The sequence below is a fragment of the Vespula pensylvanica genome, chromosome 12, assembly GCF_014466175.1.
Source record: "Vespula pensylvanica isolate Volc-1 chromosome 12, ASM1446617v1, whole genome shotgun sequence".
In the NCBI taxonomy this organism is placed as follows: Eukaryota; Metazoa; Arthropoda; class Insecta; order Hymenoptera; family Vespidae; genus Vespula; species Vespula pensylvanica.
Genome location: NC_057696.1, coordinates 375,159 through 395,274, shown reverse-complemented (window position 1 = coordinate 395,274; position 20,116 = coordinate 375,159). Strand labels below are relative to the sequence as shown.

Below are 20,116 nucleotides of genomic sequence, written 5' to 3'. Positions count from 1 at the left end.
AGAGAGAGAGAGAGAGAGAGAGAGAGAGAGAGAGAGAGAGAAAGAGAGCGAGAGCGAGCGAAAGAAAGAGAAAGAAAAAGAGTAGGGAAAGTTATATAAATATATATATACATATATATTATATATAGGGAAGGAGCCAAGCGGAAGAAGAGACGCTATGTGTAAAATATTAATTACCTAATTAAAAGGAGCCATTACTCTAAAGAGAAAAAAAACACGTACACGCATACATACATACATACACATATACACACATAAACACACGTACACATTATATATGGATAAATTAAACTAACCTATTTGTAAGCTAACGTCTACACTCTACACAACTATCCACGTATGTAAAACGATTGAAATAAACGAACGGTTAAAATTATTGTTTAAAAAATAATAAACGTATTAAAAAAAGAAAAAAACAACAATTATAGAACGGGCTACAGAGTCATCATATTTAGAAACAATAGTAATGTCTTCCCTTCTCTATTTTCTTTTCTTTTCCTTTTCTTTTTCTTTTCTCTTTTTTTTTTATTTCTTCTTTTTCGTATTATCCAAGAATTAATTTCTTTTAACTGGAGTTTTCTCGAACACTGCTCTCTCGTTCCTTCTTTTTTGTTGTTTTCTTGCTATGACAGATATAACCTTTTAACAAGGACATCTGTATGCAACTCGTGCAGTATCCAGAATAGAAAAGGAAAAAAAAAGGGTAGGTATTGGACGATGAAAAGAAAAGAAAGATGAAAGGAGGAAAGGAAAACGGCGAAGGTTGATCGATGCACGACATATTACAGCGTTAATTCGCTTTTTTCTACCGCAGTTCTATTTTCCTTTTATTCTCTCTTTTTCTTCTTTTTTCCTTTTTTTCTTTATTATTCTTCTTTGTTCTTCTGATTATCTATCTTTGTTGGATAACAAATAGCGACACGAGAGAGAGAGAGAGAGAGAGAGAGAGAGAGAGAGAGAGAGCGAGATATGTTTTTTGAAAATTGAAAAATCCAGAATTTTATTTTGTCGGATATTTTCATTAAGTGGATTTTCATTATACGAGCCAAGAAACGTAAGTAAAAATCAATATATTATCTATTTTAAAAAATACAAAAAAAGTAATACAACATATTTCATTTTTTCATGTTTTTATTTTACACACAGAAAAAAGTCTTGATAGATGTCTTTTCTTTTTTCTTTTCTCTTTTTTTTTTTACCATAAATTGGTTGGCGTATCTCATGGTACCAAAAAAAAAAAGAAAAAAGAAGAAAACAAACTTTCCTTGGAGCTCATCGAGAGATAATTTTGGTACGAGAGAGGAAAACAGGCCAACTATGAGAAAAATTTCTTTTTGCACGAAAAAAAAGGAGGAGGAGGAGGTGGAAGAGAAAATGAAGAAGAAGAAGATGAAGAAGAAGGGATGCTGCGACGCGTGTCAGCCCAACTTCTTGTGTCTTATCATTACACGAGCTAAAGTTCTCTACCTTGATCCTCTCGTATTTCACAAGGATGTACTCGCCCACATCCTAAAGTGTCGTCCTTTCTTCCAAGCGACATATAATATTCCGTAAGGTGTTTGAACACCTTTAGAAACATACACTTTTCATCGTATCACCATTTCTCTGGTCTCTTATCTTGTTATATATTACATTATATAACCCATATCGGTATTTGAATTTTTTATTTTATTTTAAATTATATATACAATTTACTGACTTCTTTTCGCAATATATTTGTATCTTGATAGTACCGGTCCATTATTTCGCATCGCTACTAAAGAATACTTTTTTTCTTTGGTATTTTATACTATATAATACTTATAACTTTCTTTTTCGAAATATATTTTTTTTATCTGAATGTTACTGCTTCATATTGATTGAAGAAAATACAGAAAAAAATTATCGATATAAGTAAACATTCTTTTTTAAATAAGAAATAAACAGCTCGTCTCACGAATGTAGGTATATACAATCTAATTTAATTTTTTGAATTAATTAGTTTTTAATTAGTTTTTTTTTTACATTTATAATTTTTAATTATTTTGATTAAATTTATATGTAGATTTAAATAATTCACATTGATCGATTAAAATCTAGAAAAATAATTTCTTTTAGAGCTCGTAGAAACAAACGGTTTGTCCCTCCTTCTAATTTAAAATTCCCGCCAACGTCAGGTATATAAAGAACAATTAAGTTGAAAGGGATGCAAGGCATGCAACCAGAAACAATAAATTTCTGCGCAGAAGTTCTTTCATTAAAAGGAAAATGGGCGGTGGAGGGAATTTTTTCATGCCAAATGAATTGTTTAAACGAGACTAATTTTATTCGGATTAATGTATAAATGGCAGAAATCTTGTTTTAATTGAAGCCACGGTATTTCGTACATGTAATAATTTCGTTTTTTAGATAGAATCGCAGGATTTCTTGATTGTCAGATTATCTTCCATACATTTAGATCTTAATTTTTTAATATTAAACATTAACAAATTTTCTAACATTTTTTGATAGAAATTCTTTACAAATTTTTTTATATCACATACGTATTACATTTTATTATATAAAAAGAATATTTTTAAATAAAATAGACAAAATTTGTTGATAGGTACAATACTATAATAATAGATAGATAGATCCAATACTACATAATAATCATAATTTCAATTTTATTTCAATATTAAATGGAACAGTTACGATAAATATTTGAATATCAACGTATTCACGTGCAGGAAATTATATTAAAAATTCACTTCGTATATCAAATCTAATCTGATTAGTTCTTGTAATAGTATAGTTTAGATAACCCTGAAATTACATTGTCAAAATGATCCTTTTATACAGTTTCTACAATTAATATTATATTAATTCGAGCGAACTAAATTTCTTGGTGTTAGCAAAGGTGTTGCGTATTATCAAAGACAATTAAATGAAATATTAGAGAGACAGAAGAGGAGAGAAGGATAAAGGAGGGAATAGTTTAACGTCTCTCTCGATGATACTTAGAGTATATATTCGAAGTAGATTTTAATAGTTTCTAACGCTTTAGCAATTCAATAATTAACTCGAACTAGCTTTAATTGAAAGCACTCGCTTCAATCGTAAAGACCGCAAGATGGAAATCGAGATCGAAATCGAGATCGATGAGAAAGACGACGACGACGACGACGACGACGACGACTACGTTTTCCTTTTGATTCTCGAGAAACTAACTCGACGTTGACGATCCAGGAAGAAACTTTCGAACTTCTCATAGATCCCCTTCAAGTTTTACATATTAAACGAGCACGATCTGACAAACTTGTATATTCCGATAAGTGAAATATAAGAAGTAAGTGAAATATAAGGTACCTTTTCACTTAGAAAGCTTCGTTTCATTTTTCTCATTAGACAATATCGTTTTTAAAGCTTTTGATCGAACACGATAAACAAGATGAAATATTATAATAAATATAATATTGATTTGAGTATTAATATATTATAATATATGGAAGATATAAATATGAAATCGCTTGTTTCATATGTAGAGTATATTTTCTTTTATTCTCAGTGAATTAATAACATTCGTAGATCAACATGGATAATTCTGTATGTAAATATGTATATCAATTATTACGAAAGTGATTTAATGATAAACCAAACGTCTATAAAAATGAGAATTTTCACTTATTTCATTGCAAGGTATAACGAGTAATCTCCATATATCCGGTTGTACGGATCAAAATCCGTTCAGTGGTATAATGTGGTTACTGTTTGTCTTGGATCAAATTAATGCTGTAAAATTAATTCCGCGATAATCCTTGTTTATAAATGATGGTTTATTTAACGATTTAAGAAAAGATGAGTAAATTAAGATACAGTTAATGTATTATATTCTCGTAATTGAGTAAATGAATTAACTGAAACTCGTAGCGATCTCTACATATTTATAGGATTCGTAATGGCCTTGCGAATTAGAAGACACGTACTGATATGTGAGACTCGTACTGATGTCTATGTATTATATGATTCACAATGGTCTTACTGGACTAAAAGACACGTACTTATTGGTCTCTATGTAATATGGTCTTTCGTAATAGTCTTGTTGAATTATGAGATGCATATTGGCATTATCGAATTATATGAAACTCGTACTAGTCTCTATGTATTATAAGATTCGCAATTTTGATGCGAATTTTTCGTTCGATGTTCATAATGCAACTCATCTGACGAATTATCCTGGAAGATATTTGGAAAATTAAAGAAAGAAATAATGAGGAATTTTATAAAACAATCTATGAAAAAAAAAGACCAAAACTGATTTCTAATTAGTATCCGGAATGTTTGTCTCCAATATTTTTTAATAATTTCATGTGCTGTTCCTTATACTATTCTTTTCGCGTAAAAAACAGCTATCTTAACGGGTAAGGTCAAGATAAACACATGGATCCTTCAGTCTGGAAGCCTCTTAAATTTATTTCTAGTCTTCAGAAAATACACAATACGAAAAAAAATACCTAAATCTCCGACAATGCTAGGCCATGTGTTTTTTATTCCACGTTTATATCACAGTATACTTACGACTAAATTTCTCAAGGTCAAACATTTTGTATCGTCATAAATTACCCTTGAGAAAAAGTCCAATGGATGTTGCTCAGGGAATGTATCTATATCAATATATAATAATTGTTGAAACAGAGCTACGACTCTGCATTCGTTTCATATTGATTTATGTTTTAATAATGTAGATATATCTAAAAATTAATTTTATTTATGTATGACAGATCAAATCAATATATATATATATATATATATATATATATATATATTATATAATATTTAATTTAATAAAGAATACAATAGATACTTATACTAAACAAAGAGTTTCCAAGAAAATAAGGAAAATCATTGGTCGAACCAGTCTTGGATTTCCGTTAGCTGTTAAAATTACGCGTTAATATTTAGTTCAAACATCGAGCGTGTTAAAAAGAACGCAGTCGGTTGGTCCATCGATGATTCTCTTGTGTGTTTCTTGCTTGGGATCGAGAATCGTGGTAACAGTCGGTGAAAAACGAGGTACGCGATTCGTGGGAAAATCGATTGGTTTCGTTCGAAAACTCGAAAAGGATAGCTGACATCGACGAGAGAAGTGAAAGGGATAAAATAGACGAAATTGAAATTCTGCTTCGAAAATCTACGCCACGTTTTATTGCCGTTTGACGTTAGAAACAATCGAATTATTAGCTATCGATCGAACGTTTCAAATACCCTAGTGATCCCGGTTTTTTTCGATTCTAACTTTGTATTCGATTAAAGAGAGAAATAGGAAAACAGAGAGGAATAGGGAGAGAGAGAGAGAGAGAGAGAGAGAGAGAGAGAGAGAGAGAGAGACGATCTATAAAAAAGTCGGAAAAAATCAGAAAAAGTATAAAAGGAAAAAGTGCTTAACGAGGGTAACCTCTTGATACAATTTTCGTTCGAATAAAATTAAATCATTCATAGATAATAAGAATTGCCAACATTGAATTGTGTTCTTTAGAAACCATCGTCTACTGGTCGTTTCGACAAACGGTCGATTAGAAAAACATCAAAAAAGATTTCACTTTAGAATAACTCGAACCACGGACGTGTTTCTCGACTCTCTTTTCTCAAACATTCAAGAAAAACAGTCGTTTGAGTTCGATTACGAGATAGTGCCGATACTTTAAATATATTTACTCATTTTTTTTTTAAAAGTCTTCAATGGTAAAAATAGGAAAATAATTAAAAAAACTAATCGTTATCATCGAGATTATTTAATTTAGATTATCGAATCGATATTGAATAAATAAAATCGAAACGTACTTTCTTTTTCGTGACAACTACATATACTTAAAAGAAAGAGAAAGAGAGAAGTGCTTTCTTCGACTTTCATTGGGAACTTTTTGTCCGAGAAAGGAACTTTTCTCTCTCTCTCTCTCTCTTTCTCTCTCTCTCTCTCTCATTCTCTCTTTCTTTTTCTTTCTTTCTTTCTTTCTTTCTCTCTCTTGTACATGTCGTCTCGATCGAAGGAAAGTTTTCGCAGAAGAAATTTCGTAAAAAGGAAGAAAAGAAGGATGGTTTCGGTGGTCGATGAAGCGAGAAGGGTGAAGAGAAAGATAGATCTATAGAAATAGAGAGAGAGAGAGAGAGAGAGAGAGAAGATAAACCACATTGAATGTTTCGAGGGCGGTGAACGAGATCGATTTGCGGTGATCGACCGGACGTCGAAAATCGTGGCGCTTAGTTACGCCGAGGACTAAAGCGGAATTAAGGGAGGACGTTGTATTTCTCTCTCTTTCCCTCTACTTCCCTGTCTTTCTCTGTTTCTCTCTCTTTCTCTCCTTTTCTCTCTATTTCTCTCTTGTTCCCTGTAGAATTAACGTTAACCACGAAGCTACTAATTGGAGACTGGTTTGGCACGGAGGGTGTCGAGAGAAAGGGTTGAAAGGCAGGGTAAAAAGTATCTCCTAACGAAGAAGGGTTCGTCCTTTAACCTTCACCTTAGAAGATCAACCGTCATAGATAGAAGATCAACTATTTATAGATATATCGACAAAGAAAATAGAAAAAAGAAAAAAATATCGAGTTAATCTTTTATACGAAATAGAAGAGATTATTGAAAGGGTGACCTCTCGATTGCTTTGATACAACGTGAAAGATGATACATTCAAAAATAAGATTCTTTTTATTATTATTTATACTGTATGCCATTGTTGTTGCGTATAGTGATTCGAAGATTGTAAAAAGAACAACGAGGATACTTGCTTTTCGAAAGGGCAGCACTTTTTTTGTAAGTATATTCGAAGATTTGTTACTGTTTCTTTATTTTTTTAGTTTCATGATGTCATACGTATGTTCTGTTTCGAGATCAGAAAAAAATAGATCAAAGAAAAGAAAAAAAAAATGAAAAAGAAAAACAATGAAAAATGAAAGCTATTGTAAATTACTAGGTACGTTATTACTCGATGCATTGTTGTTGATAACTATGAAATTTAATATAAAACTTGATTTTCTCTACGAGGACGTTCCGGTATCGAGATAATTAAAAGTTTTACGTCCCGACCAAAGTAAGCAAGTAGTATATCGGATGAAAGTTATCGCGTTAAAAGTAGAAACGATGAGAAGGATGCAGAAAAAGAAAAAAAAAAGTGAAGTGAAATGAGAAGTCAAACCCAGAGAAATGGAGGTATATATAATTATTAGTGGAAAGGGACAATAATAATCGATCGATGAAAATGTTTAATCTAACTTCTGAAGTATTTTAGTGAAAGCAACGTATAGTTATTTTAAAAGGAAAAAAATCATTTTTGTCGTATTATCTATTGTATTTTGGTTGATATCGGTATCCACGAAATATCGAAATCGTCGAAATATCATCGAGAAAAGTAAATAATTTATTTATCCGGTATATGGGAAGAGTCTAGCTCCTAATTTATAAATCGGTACAGAGTCCGCTGATATCTAGTATTTTCTGATGTTATAAAAAGAAAACTGTATCACAAATGAAAGATACATTTCATAACACGTAGCAGAACGACAAGTTATAAAGTTAGAGTTCTCCAGATTGATCTCCGACATTTTTCTTTCTTTCTTCTCTTCTTCTTCTTTCTTTTTTTAATATAATATTTTTAAATCCACAAGCAAAGATTCAATCGAATTAACCTTTCTAATCGCGTCTCTCATTCTCTATACTTTTTTAGTCCATCACCTACCTTTCTATCGTTCATTGAGCGAGCTATTAAATCCAAAACGTTAGAGAGCATTATTAAATCCTCTTAAGTCCCGTTTAAACCGGATATATCCGATCTGACAATTTTTACCTTTACTTGCGAAAATCGGATTTACTCTCGTTCACCTCTCCGCCATCTCTTTCACCCTTCTTCTCCTTTCCTTCTATTCTGTTTTAACCATTAGTCCTGTCTGTCGTTCCGTGTAATCCACGGAACGAACATAATTGCAGAGGAATTTCAATTTTCTTCCGTTTTCGTGAATTTCTTCAAGTCGATAATTAAAATTTTTCATTTATTGTTCGTCATAGTGATATTTCTGAAGACTTTTCTGAAACACTCTATGAAATTTTATACATACACACATACATAAGCGTATTGATAATCATTAATATATGTTCATTGATTATCTTACAATTTAACGCAAGATTATGTTCAATGTTAAGTGATATTGTTATTCGGTAAATCGATTTCATGCTTCGTAAATTTCATCATCGATTTTCTTTACATCAAATGCTTTGATTTGGAATGATTGAACTTTCTTTCTGTTCAGATCATTATTTTTTTAATCTCTTTTAAAAACTTAGACATATATACGTCTAATCAAATAAGGAAGAGGAAATGATTGTTCGATTAATTATTATCTTTTTGAAAAAAGACATTATTCGTACATAGAGAAGATAGAAATAGTTGTACATATATCGTATAATACAAAAAGTAAAGCTATACATACTTGCGAACAGTCTAAATCTGTGGAAACCTTTACTAATGAAGCCGCCTGGACTCCCTTTGATGCGCTCATCGTCATCGCAGCGAGCTTTATAAACTCTCTCAGCAGAAAATATCGAGCGGTTCTCTCTTCTGGAATTAACCCGTGGACGGTGCCGCGGGGACATAGATTTTTCATTAGATTTCCCTGTCAGTTCTTCCACGTTGCTACGATGAGATAGAGAGAGAAGAAGAAGAAGAAGAGAGAGAGAGAAAGAAAGAAAAAGAGACAGACAGACGGGAGTTACCGTGGAAACTATTCGTTAAAGGTATCGCATATATGTACATACATAGGTGTACTATATATATATACATATACACATAAAGATACTTTCATAATTAACGGACATAGAAAGAGCATACCAACAAATCTCTGTACTCGTATGTGACCCCATAAAGAAGCCACTTCTTTTTTTCTCAACATCGAAAAAAAAAGAACAAATTTTCATTCCGCTAGACGATTCATTTCCGTTCGAAGTCCAGTTAACATTCGAGAATAGCACCAGGTGTTTCAAAGCATCCTTTCTAGCTGTATATCTATGTGGTGATACGGTGAAATAGGGTTGGTAGGGGGTGTATCAGAAGGTGGATCCATCCTTTAACGATGGAAGAATTATGGCGGCGGTAAGCACCGATACGGTGGCACACTTACGAGCGAGTGCACGGTAATGTCAATGAAACCACGCTGTTTAGTAGCTGCACTCTCTCATGGCGACGCTCCGTAAGAGCATCCTACGAAAGACGATCATATATAACTTTATTTTTCGTTGGAGAGAGTTGACGATCGTTTGTAAAATCCAAACTGAGGAAAAAGTTCTTTATAATTCGTAAAACAAACAAAATGAATTCCGGCGAATCGAAAATATCAATCAATCGTTCAATCGATTGTGTAACACGATAAAACGTTGTACTATCATTTTTTATCGAATAAAGCCTTGCGAAAGAACATGTCGATTCAATACAAGCTTACGGATAAAATTAACATTTTATCGTTTTTATCAGAAACATGTTTTACTCGAAAACATTATTTTATTTTCGATTCAATTCATGTTACAAACCGCATATATTTTGCAACGATTACGATAATGTTTCGAATAAAATTTTGAAAGACGCCGAAGATATAAAAGATCTCAAATATTCGTACATATACGCAATGAGCAATACTGAACATACACTTTTTATAGCACAATAATTTTTTTAAGACTCTATCAAACAATTTGATTCCTTTTTAAAAAGTTACAAGTATTAATTCACTAAATGATCGCGTAAAAGAAATTTTTAAAAAATTGCGGTTAGTTGTGGAATCACAAAGCAAAAAGTAAAGGTTGCTTTTTATAACTTTTTTATCTTGGCCAGTAATAAACATTTAAATGACATTTTGAAATTTTGTCATTTATATATGAAAATAAGCGACAGGCATTGAAATATATCAAAATCTGCAGATTTTAGGTAAAAACTCGTAAAAACTACGATTTTTATCATTTTTATCTGTTCGTAGATCACCGCAACGTTAATCGATGTTGATGGAATTTTCAACATGCATATAACGGAAATAAAATGTCTTGTTTAAAATTTTCATTACAGGCTCAGAGAAAGAAAGTTGTAAAAAACGACCTTTTTCCTTTTTCTTCGTAATTCCAAAATCAATTACAATATTTGCAAAATTCTTTTTCTTTTGTTATATGTCTAGTAAACTTTAACTTCTCAAAAAAGAAAAGAAGAATCAAGTCATTCGATCGAATTTTAAAAAAAGTTATTCTGTTGTAAGAAGCGTCTATTCAATTGCGCATGATTATTATCTATATATGTAAGTATGTGTGTGTACGAGTATACTGGTACGAGAATACAATTGAAAGGTCGAAGGGAGAAGGACGTTCTCACGATACTATCCTGAAAGGCATTCTCGATTTATCACTCAGGCTCTCTCAAGGGAAAACGAGAGATGCATTTTACTCTCGCATCTTTAAGAATGCAACGAGAATTATGAAAGTTCGCGATAATGCTCAAGCCTTCGTAGTTCGTGCCTTCGCGAAGAAGACAGAGAGAGAGAGAGAGAGAGAGAGAGAGAGAGAGAGAGAGAGAGAGAGAGAGAAAGGGAGAGAAGGTTAGGGCTCTTGGGTCGAGCTATATAAACCGATCGAAATTTGTCATTGTCGTCCTGGTTTCTATCGATCGTTTCTAAGAACACCGAGAAACGTTGTTGCAAAATGCAAATACCTTAGCTCGATTTATCATTCACGATTTCTTGAGAATCCTACGAATGATGTCGGTTTTTTTTCAAAAACAGGGAGAAATAGGGAGAAAAAGAGAAAGAGATGTTTGAATCGAGAATGTAATTGTTTACTATCTTTTATCTACGTTTCAAATGTTCTCTTCGTGTGCCGTATGATCGATCGGACAGAAACCAAACTGTTCTAAGTGAAAATAACGATTAAAAGGAACAATCAAAGTATATATTGTTTCCATTATATTCGCAATTATTTTTAAGAGTACGCGGTTAATTGTATTGCTTTAACGGAGTCGCCGTTATTTGAAAAATCATGGAAACGTTTATGGATCGTTATTATTACATCAAGAACGTCGTTACTTTTGTCCTTATCGTGGAAAATAAAAAGGAAGTTTGTTTGAGTATAACATTTACCGAGAACGACTGGTTATATTGATAATTAACGAAATAAATAGTTACCTTTCGTATTAATATCGTCGATATTATTTATCTGGATATTAAAGATCGTAGATTTCTTATCAATTATTCATTTTTTATAATTCCTTTCTTTTTCTTTTATTTTCTTTATTCTTGTTTCTTGTCTCTTTTTCTTTTTTTTTCAACAATCTTCATTCTTCCTTTGTTCATTTGAATTATATCACAGATTAGAATTTGTTGAATCTGGATGTTCACCTGGAATTTTGCGTACTGTTATATCGTTACAAAGAGTTTCGTTTCCTGTTCCCTCCTCTAGTACCTCTTCCTCTAGATGTTCACCCTCATCGAAATCGTTCCAATCTCCCTTTTGCGATAAATCAACTGACTCTCATCCACATGGATGTATACGCACACATCGAAACGTTTTCCCAAGACGCATGCCTATAAGTCATAGAAAATCTCTAAGATTTATAACCCTTATTCTTTCGAACATTTCAAAGTCGTAGACCGATCAAACCCATGGAAATTCTACGGTAAATTCAACCCACGTATACTCCTTCTAAGGCAGAATAAGACTCGTCGACAGTGGCAATTTCGAAGATATTCTATTTTGGATGAATTAACTTGATGATGATTACGACTAATTACGCGTGTATAACATAATAATTAAAATAAATTGAGAATTATTATGAATGACGGTATATTACGGTAATACATAGTAACATATGGTAACATATAGTAATATTAATCCTTTGAAGTGTAATTTATTTTCCTAGCTTATTTTCAACCAACTATGATCTGAGTTCTCCTGCTTTTGATATCTCATGTATACATGTACATATATACTTTCAAATTAACTTCTAGATGAAACTATTTCTTACTTATATTTTTTTATTAACCAAATGATATATCACGTCAAAGATAATTTCATGCTGAAAAGGATTAAATATAAAATATAGCAATATATTATATTTTATAGTAATAATAATAATAACAATAATAATATATATAATTATATTTATAATAAGTATTTAATACACATATTAAATACATTATTAATACAGTATAATAATATATTTTATGATAGTCAGCATCGAAATTATAAGACTAGAGTAAACTTTTTGCCATTTTCGATATATTTCTTGAAGAAGGTGCAAGTCCCATGGCTTGTTTGCATCCGGCGAAAGGTCTGCTTCCGATTTCGTAGTAGGAGAATACTGGTAGAGGTAAAACCGAGGCGGCTTGATGGTGATGGTGATGTTAGTGGTAGTGGTGGTTGTTGGATACTCTCAGTTGACAAACGGCTTGCCAGATCCAGGCGACGAGCCTCTGGCTCCCCTATCGTGCCGGCGTTGGCTTTTGCCACGTTTACACGGGCGCAATACCTCGACGATATAGAGTTTAATAGCAACTAGAGCCAGTACCACCTGGCCCTACCACTCTGTTTCTGCCAACTTTCTGTCGGATAGTGAGTAAGAGAGAGAAAGGAAGTGTGTGTGTGTGTGTATGTGAAAACTGGTCGAGAGTCTGGACGACATATATACGTTCGTCCTTTCACCTTCCCTCCATCTTTTTCTTTCTCTTTCTCTTTCTTTTTCTTTTTCTTTCCAGCCTTAGAAAATCCCTGCGGAATTGTAGACTGTGGTAAAATGGAATACGCGTCGCTTCAAAGTTAGAAGTCTGTGAGAAGCCTCGTTCTAAAGGCTAGGCCGTTTCTTAACGTCAAACGGAGAACCCCAAGATGTCTTTTCTTATACGCCGACCATTTGGTTATCCTTAAAGGACTCCGTTCAAGGTAATTCTCGCTTAAGATGAGAGAAAGGAAAGCTACAGCTGATACGTGTATGAGTTATATGTATATCAATTTCAAATGTAACACGCGGATTTTCTTTTTTCTCCCTTCTATCATCCTCGAAGCCCTTCTTTTTCTCTTGACTACTTCCCTACCGTACTATCCATCGCTTTTGCATAAACTTGGAAAATTTGTAGAATTTCGTTCGTTCGACGTTCTCGAAAGCGCCTTATCGTATTCCCTGTGGTATTTCACCGATCCGAAAGTGGATTTACGTAGAACTTGTTTCAGTTACAACGATAACATAAGACCGCAAGGAAACGGAATAACCATGTCAAGTGTATTGCGATACGAATAAAACGTCGCTTTTTCCAACCGTCGAGTTGTACTATCGAAACAACGCGTTTTTCCTTTTTTTTTTGCTACCCTTAGATCATTCCTCGAACATTTATCCTTGATTATAAATAGTCATTTACATGAGTAAATACATTCAATATATTAAATGATGAAAAACTAATACAAAATGTAATGATAATTCGTTGAAAGTCGAATGAATCCGTGAGACTTCGCGAATCCGTACGACGGATTTTTTTCTTTTTTTCTTCCTTGAGAACTCGATCAATAAACATTTCATAAATATTTACTTGGGCCACTATATATTTCAAATAGATCGTGGATGTTAAATTTGTGTAAAGAAGATATTAATCAAATATTCACTTTATACTGGGCATAGCATTCCGTTTTCCAAGATGCTGCAATATGAATAAGTTTTCTTTTCCGTATATATGCTATGAGAAGTGGGGTGGTAGGAAAAAGAGAAAGAATGAGAAAAGTGGTAGTGGCGGAGGGGAGAGGGGTAGAGGAGCTTATCCGAACCATAGTAAAAATATTCCATATTTCAGTCTCTCAGCAAGCATCGAAGCAGAGCTGGAAGAAAACCGATAGAGAAATGGAACGCGTGTGTCGGATAAACGTGAGATTCTTTTGAGAACGCAATGCTTGTAATACGGAAACTATAAATATGGCTACCGCCATGTGTTAAACGTTCTCTATTTCTATCTCTATCTCTCTTTCATTTCAAAAATCGTATCCTAGTCGTAATGGCGAAAAGTTTTGCTCGGTGAATTGCGACACCCACGATTTGATACTTTTTTTTTCTTTTTTTTTATCTCACTCGTTCTTCTCCCTTCTCTTGTCTCCTTTGTCTCTCACATTTCCAGTCGAGATTTTCTAAGTAAAACGATAATGTTGAACGCAGTCCTATGTTGTATACGCAGTGTTATAAACATGTCCCATGTACGTTCGTACGACACGTAACCGTGTCGCTCTACTTAAACATTTTCTAGTTGTAATGGTGCTACCCTTCTCTTTTTCTTTTTCTTTCCTTCTCCTTTTTTCTCCTTTCCCTTTTATCACGTCACGTCACATATTACTACGTATGTATATAAGTGATATAAGCAATAGCGTTTATTACGCGCATCTATTGCAGGTTTTCACGAGGAAATAAAAATGTAACGATTGATGTTATATAAATATATTTCTTATCTTCGTTTCATACGTTATATATTTTTTACGTTAATTATTAATATCACGTTTATCTATTACAGTCTTTATTTTCTTTTTTCTAAAAAATCTAAAATTTTCTTTTTTTTTTTCAATGCAAATAACTAAACTAAAAAAAATTCAAAGGACATTTTTCAGGAATAATCTTCGATGAATTTCGTTTAACTGTTCTCTTTCATTTCAGCTTTATCGAATTTATGGAAAACTTGCGACGGTTCTTTTTTTCCTCCCATGCTATTAAAGCTTTCGGTGGTAGCTGGTAACTCTTAGAATTGCAGATTTTTCGTTGTTCTTATATTCATTATACTCTCATATATATCTATCCTCTTTCAACGTTGCTTATCATAGTAGGCAAACAGGTATGGTTGACTCTCAAAGAAGAAGGCTCATATTGAACCTCTATCTTTTTTCTTTTTGCTTCTTCTCTCTTCATCTGCGATCTTTCATAATATCGTTATTTTCCTTTGTCTATCCTTTACTTTTCACGTTATCATTTTCTACATCGTTCTTTTCTTCTCGTTCCAATAAATTGCACGGTACGATAAACGAATTTCTTTTCTTTTTCATTTTTTTTCTTTCTTTCATTTATTAAACATTTTTTTCTTTAAATGAATCTTCAAAGCTTCAAGAATGAATAGATTATATAAGCTGTCTGAACTAATCATACTCATTATCGTTTAACTTCAGTATAGAATGAATTATAAGATAACATCATTCCCGAAGAGAACGCCGATTTTCGCCCAGGCTGCTGGCTTCAAGGTCGCGTGGGAGTTACCCACAAGCAACTTCTTGGACAATCGTGTCGGCAGATCCCTTTCCGACGTCCACGAGTCCGCGAAGCTCGTTTACGAGAGGTAATAAATACTTAAATAGCGAGTTAATAATGAAATGGACGACTCACCGATTCTAGGATCACGTGGCCTCGAATCGAGAACGTCGGAAGAGGAGATTCTAGGTCGAAATTGTAAGAGAAAGGGCGAGAGAGAGAGAGAGGGAGAGAAAGATATAGAGATATAGAGAGAGAAGGACAGAGAGAAGGTCGAGAGAAGGATGAAAGCCAAAGAGGCCGGATTTCTGGTCGCTCTCTCCCAAGATTTCCGCGGTAGGAGGCTTAAAGATTGCCCAGTGCAATCTCGTCCTCAAGAAACCTACCCTTCTAGTCTCCTCCTTGATCCTTCGAATGTCGAACCACGATAAAACTCTTCTCCTTGACTCCCTTCTATCTTTCCTTCTCTCTCTCCTTCCTCTATTCTCCCTTCTTCCCCCATCCCTATTAAATTAACTCGAATAGAATGTAGAATTGCAATGTTACTCGTAGTATTGTTATCTTGATCAATATATCGTATTTAGCCTAATTGTTTTACGAAAGATAACATTTTTTATTATAAATAATAATGATGGATTATTTTACGATATTTTTTTTTATGAATTGCAGTGGATTTATTAGTTTAAAAAAAAATTAATAAATATTGAATAAGTAAAAGCGTAAGTGTGTCGAAACATATCAAACTATAGTTTCCAATATTATTACCTAATCATCAATAATCCAATATTCCAATACTCTGTACAAATTAATGACAAGTAGGAAATAAAATATAAAATATTTGAAGTGATATATCGATATTAACGAATTTTTTGAAAATAAAATTTTATTTTTAAATGATTATTTCTAGCAATAAGAATTAATTATGATAAAATACAAACATCGACGATTTTTCCCTTTTCATTTTCTTCTTTTATGCGAACGCGGAAAATGTTTCAGTCATGGTTTCGATGGACACTCTTGTCTTCTGAAGAACATCTGTCATATTCTCCAGTACGTAAAATGGAAGGATGGCGTTATGGCGAAGATATTGAAATTATTCGTCGGGTAAGCGCTTCACATATTAATATCAATTACATGTCTCCGATATTAATCACGTTTCGTTTTCAGGCCATACATTAATAACGACACGTCGACCGATGCATCGTCGGATTTCTGTCGCGTTCACCTCGAAAATTGTCCATTAGAGTTTCAAGGGGTCAATGCTTTTTCAGAGAGAACTTCCGAACCTTCATCATGTAATTGAAGATGAAGAGAATATCACGACTAATTTTACTCAATGTAACTTACTAAGAAGATAGATTTCGATCTATGATTATTTTTCTATTCGTATTTATACGTTCGTTCAATATAAAAATGTAGACGATCACACATATAAATAAATGAAGTTATTATCGTATATAATACATACTTATATGTATATATATATATTTTTATTATATATTTATAAAATGTACTGAATAAATCTATGTAATTAAATAATTAAATATTAATATTAAAAAAATTTTAATACACACGCATCGTATGTATTCGTCGTTATACAATCGTGGAAATAAAACGAAATTTTATCGTAGCGGTTAATAAGTTTAATAATAACTTAATCACTTTAATTATAACGACATAACAACTCGTAATTCATTGTAACTCGTTTGCTATATATGTCATAAGTGGTCAGTATTTTAATAGAGAGAAAGAAAGATCGCGAAGTACAAAAGTTCTTTCGTTGAACAGCGAATTAAAAAGATGGAAGATGCTCGTAGAAAATTCCCTTTTTACGTGGAAAAATTCGTCTTCACGACTATTAGTGGGGTGTGGTGGGCGTAAAAAATTTTGGTGTCACAGGCATTGTTCTTTTCTTTGCGAGTGCCAGTATGTTCGCGTGTTTCTCGCGTCAGCTGACGACGGATATAATTGCAAGGTACTCCTCTGATGCGCTGGTCTAACGAAAAGCATTAATTTAGAGTGTTTCATAGTTTCCTTGAAAAGTAAAAGAGAGAGAGAGAGAGAGAGAGAGAGAGAGAGAGAGAGAGAAGTAAACGAACGTATAAACCTTTTTTTTCATACATACCCATATTTCTTTTGCATAGGTGTATAATGTAAAAGAAGTAAATTTTTTTTTATTTGCATAGTAGATGAGTGGTCAGAAAATTACATGTTTGTAGTATGTCAATATTTTTACTGTTAGCAGTTTGTTAACATGTTTTAGTTAGCACGCAATTTTTTACTCGTGCCGTATATTATACAGTACTCATAATAATATTATATTATCATAATCTCGATCACATTATCGAACTTCTGGTAAGGGAATATCATTTATGGATCATGTGCAATCAAGAATAAATGGATATAAGTTTCATGTCGTTAAAGTTAACGTTTATCTTCGAAGTTCGTATAGTAAGGAGACATTTTTGGGAATTTTTATCACACCTGGTATACACCAACGATAAACTTTAAAAATTTTCTCTCTATTTCTCTCTCTCTCTCTCTCTTTTTCTTTTAAACGATCCACGATAATTTCCGTACCGGTGTCACACTCGATTGAATTTCATGAGCGTTTTCTCGTTTAAAGCTTTCACATGCATTCAGCTGGCTTAAAAATTCCTCGATTCCCATGCATCCGTTCTCGAATGCACTATTTTTCTCTTCGTTTCCCGTTTTACTCTGACTCGGTTGTCTTTCCATCCCTTCCCCTCTATCCTTGTCTCTTTCCATTTCGTCATGTCGTTCTACGACAGAGTAGTGGTTATAATTGCATCTGGCGGTCCCGTTGGTGGCACGTTAACGAAAAGCATTAATTTAGAATGCTCTGTGGTTTTCTTCTCAGACAAGCAAATACTCATACAACTCCCATATGCAATTAACGGCAGGCTCGTTTTGCCACGATGAGCTACGAAACGAAGAAATAAGAACCGGCAAATGAAAAGGAGGCAGAATGGTTGACAGCTTTTCTTCTCTTAACTTGTCTCTCTCTCTCTATATATATATTTTTCTATATGATTATATGTATTTATATTTCTATTCCTCTTTCTGTTTCTCTTTCTCTTTCTTTCTATATAATTATATACACTTATATCTATCTCTCTGTCTTTTATCTTTCTCTCTTTTTTTAAAGTCTACTCTATTTCAACTGACAAAGCTTCCGACTCGAAACGATATGAGAGAGAAGGTGGAAATCAAGAGGAAAATCGCGATCGTTGCTTGGAATTCAATCATTCGTACTTACACACGCCTCCTTTCTTCACGTTGTTATCGCCGTTGAATCGTGTCTTACAGCAGACAAATAATGATTGTACGTAGTACCTAGAAATGGATTTTATTATGTCTACCGTTTCAATACCGATCTCGTTTTAAACGCAGATATCGAGAAGATTTCATTTTCGAGTAGTTGCTTTTCACGTTTCGAATTTAATAGAAAATTCGTGCTCTTCTTATAAATTATAAAAAGGCTATTTAAAATAGAAGAATGCTCGACAATAATAATGCTACTCATTCGTAAATTATCGGATCACATTGATTTTATTTTTACATTTACGGTTCCCAAGAGCACTTACGTTTTCAACTATTTATCTGCTATCTGGTTGCGGCACCGAGCAAATACCCCGTTCGCTAATTAAGAGTGGCCAAAAGAGCTTTCGAAAGAGAGAGAGAGAGAGAGAGAGAGAGAGAGAGAGAGAGAAGCAAACTTTAAAGGACGTCTGATTATTGACTTTCCTTTCAGTTTCTTAATTGCTTTTACAACTTGTGGAAGGATCAACGTGAAATTTTGCTGCATTTTTGTGACATCACGAATGTTTTTCATGATTTCAATTTTACAATTGAAGTTTTTAGAAACGAATTTGAAATTCCTTTTGAACAAATGAGAATCTTCCCCTTTCTTATCTCTTTTTTCTTACAAAATAAAGGAAAAAGAAGGAATAATATAATAAATAAAATAAAATATAATAAAAAAGAGAACCATGGCAAAAGACATTTCCTTTAAACAGAAAAGTCTTTTTTTAGCTTATCGTCGATTTTCGAAACAAGACACATTTGAAGAATACATTTGACTCGTATACTTTTGCTCCTTTTTTATGGCTCGCAGTAGTAGTCTGATAAATATTTTAAAGAGACAGTTACGACGAACATAAATGGATCTTATATATATCCATCTTCACTCCTTTCTTTCTCTCTCTCATTCTCTCTCTCCCTCTCTCTTTCTATCTCTCTCTCTCTCTCTCTCTCTCTCTCTCTTTCTCTCTTCCTCTCTTTTTCTTTCTCTCTTGCTCTTGCTCTGTCTCTTTTTGTCTACTTTTCTCATAGAAAATGCAGAAGGAATGTTTACATCAAGCAGACATGTTTATTCTTCCTCTTTTACCAACGCAACTACCTTGAAGGCTTCCTAGATTCAGTTTTAGGAAAGTAAAGCAACGCTTTTCAAATTCGTTCCCGGCCGTATTTAATCTCTCGTTTTCATGAATAATAGGAAAGACAAGTTAAAGAAAGAGAGAAAAAGAGAGAGAGATAAGGAGGTAAAACAGTGAAGCTACTCCTCTTTTGTATTAGTTCTCCTTTATATCTTAATGCATTACCGCGATCTATTAATCTAAGAATCTTCATAAATATAGTCTCTTTATTTGCATTACATAACCTATCTACTTAGATACAAAACATGAAATTGATAACAAAACGATCTTGATTAAATTACGCCATATAAATGAAGATACCTCACTGTTCTATCTATTATATCCTTTAAACGAATGTTTCAGATTGTTAAGTGGTGTTAATTTACATCGTCATTATACGTTACATGGGTGTTCTTTTCTTTCATGGAATATTTTTAACCG

The 20,116-nt window shown here is 33.1% G+C and overlaps 1 protein-coding gene across 1 annotated transcript; it reads left to right on the top strand.

Annotated features, from left to right (window-relative positions):
- The first annotated feature begins 12,875 nt into the window (after positions 1–12,875).
- On the top strand, positions 12,876–16,649 carry LOC122633275. Its single transcript, XM_043820989.1, has 4 exons — positions 12,876–12,910; positions 15,163–15,324; positions 16,233–16,340; positions 16,404–16,649. Exons 2-4 carry the CDS (start codon positions 15,164–15,166, stop codon positions 16,537–16,539), a joined length of 405 nt encoding a protein of 134 aa, XP_043676924.1. The 5' UTR covers positions 12,876–12,910; position 15,163; the 3' UTR covers positions 16,540–16,649.
- The last annotated feature ends 3,467 nt before the right edge of the window (positions 16,650–20,116 follow it).

What these genes read in the sequence shown, in the direction of transcription:
- LOC122633275 (XM_043820989.1), top strand. Translation starts at nt 15,164, where the DNA reads ATGAATTATAAGATAACATCATTCCCGAAGAGAACGCCGATTTTCGCC. An exon ending in GCGAAGCTCGTTTACGAGAG is followed by an intron (nt 15,325 to 16,232) that starts GTAATAAATACT and finishes AAAATGTTTCAG; the next exon opens with TCATGGTTTCGATGGACACT. An exon ending in ATATTGAAATTATTCGTCGG is followed by an intron (nt 16,341 to 16,403) that starts GTAAGCGCTTCA and finishes TTTCGTTTTCAG; the next exon opens with GCCATACATTAATAACGACA.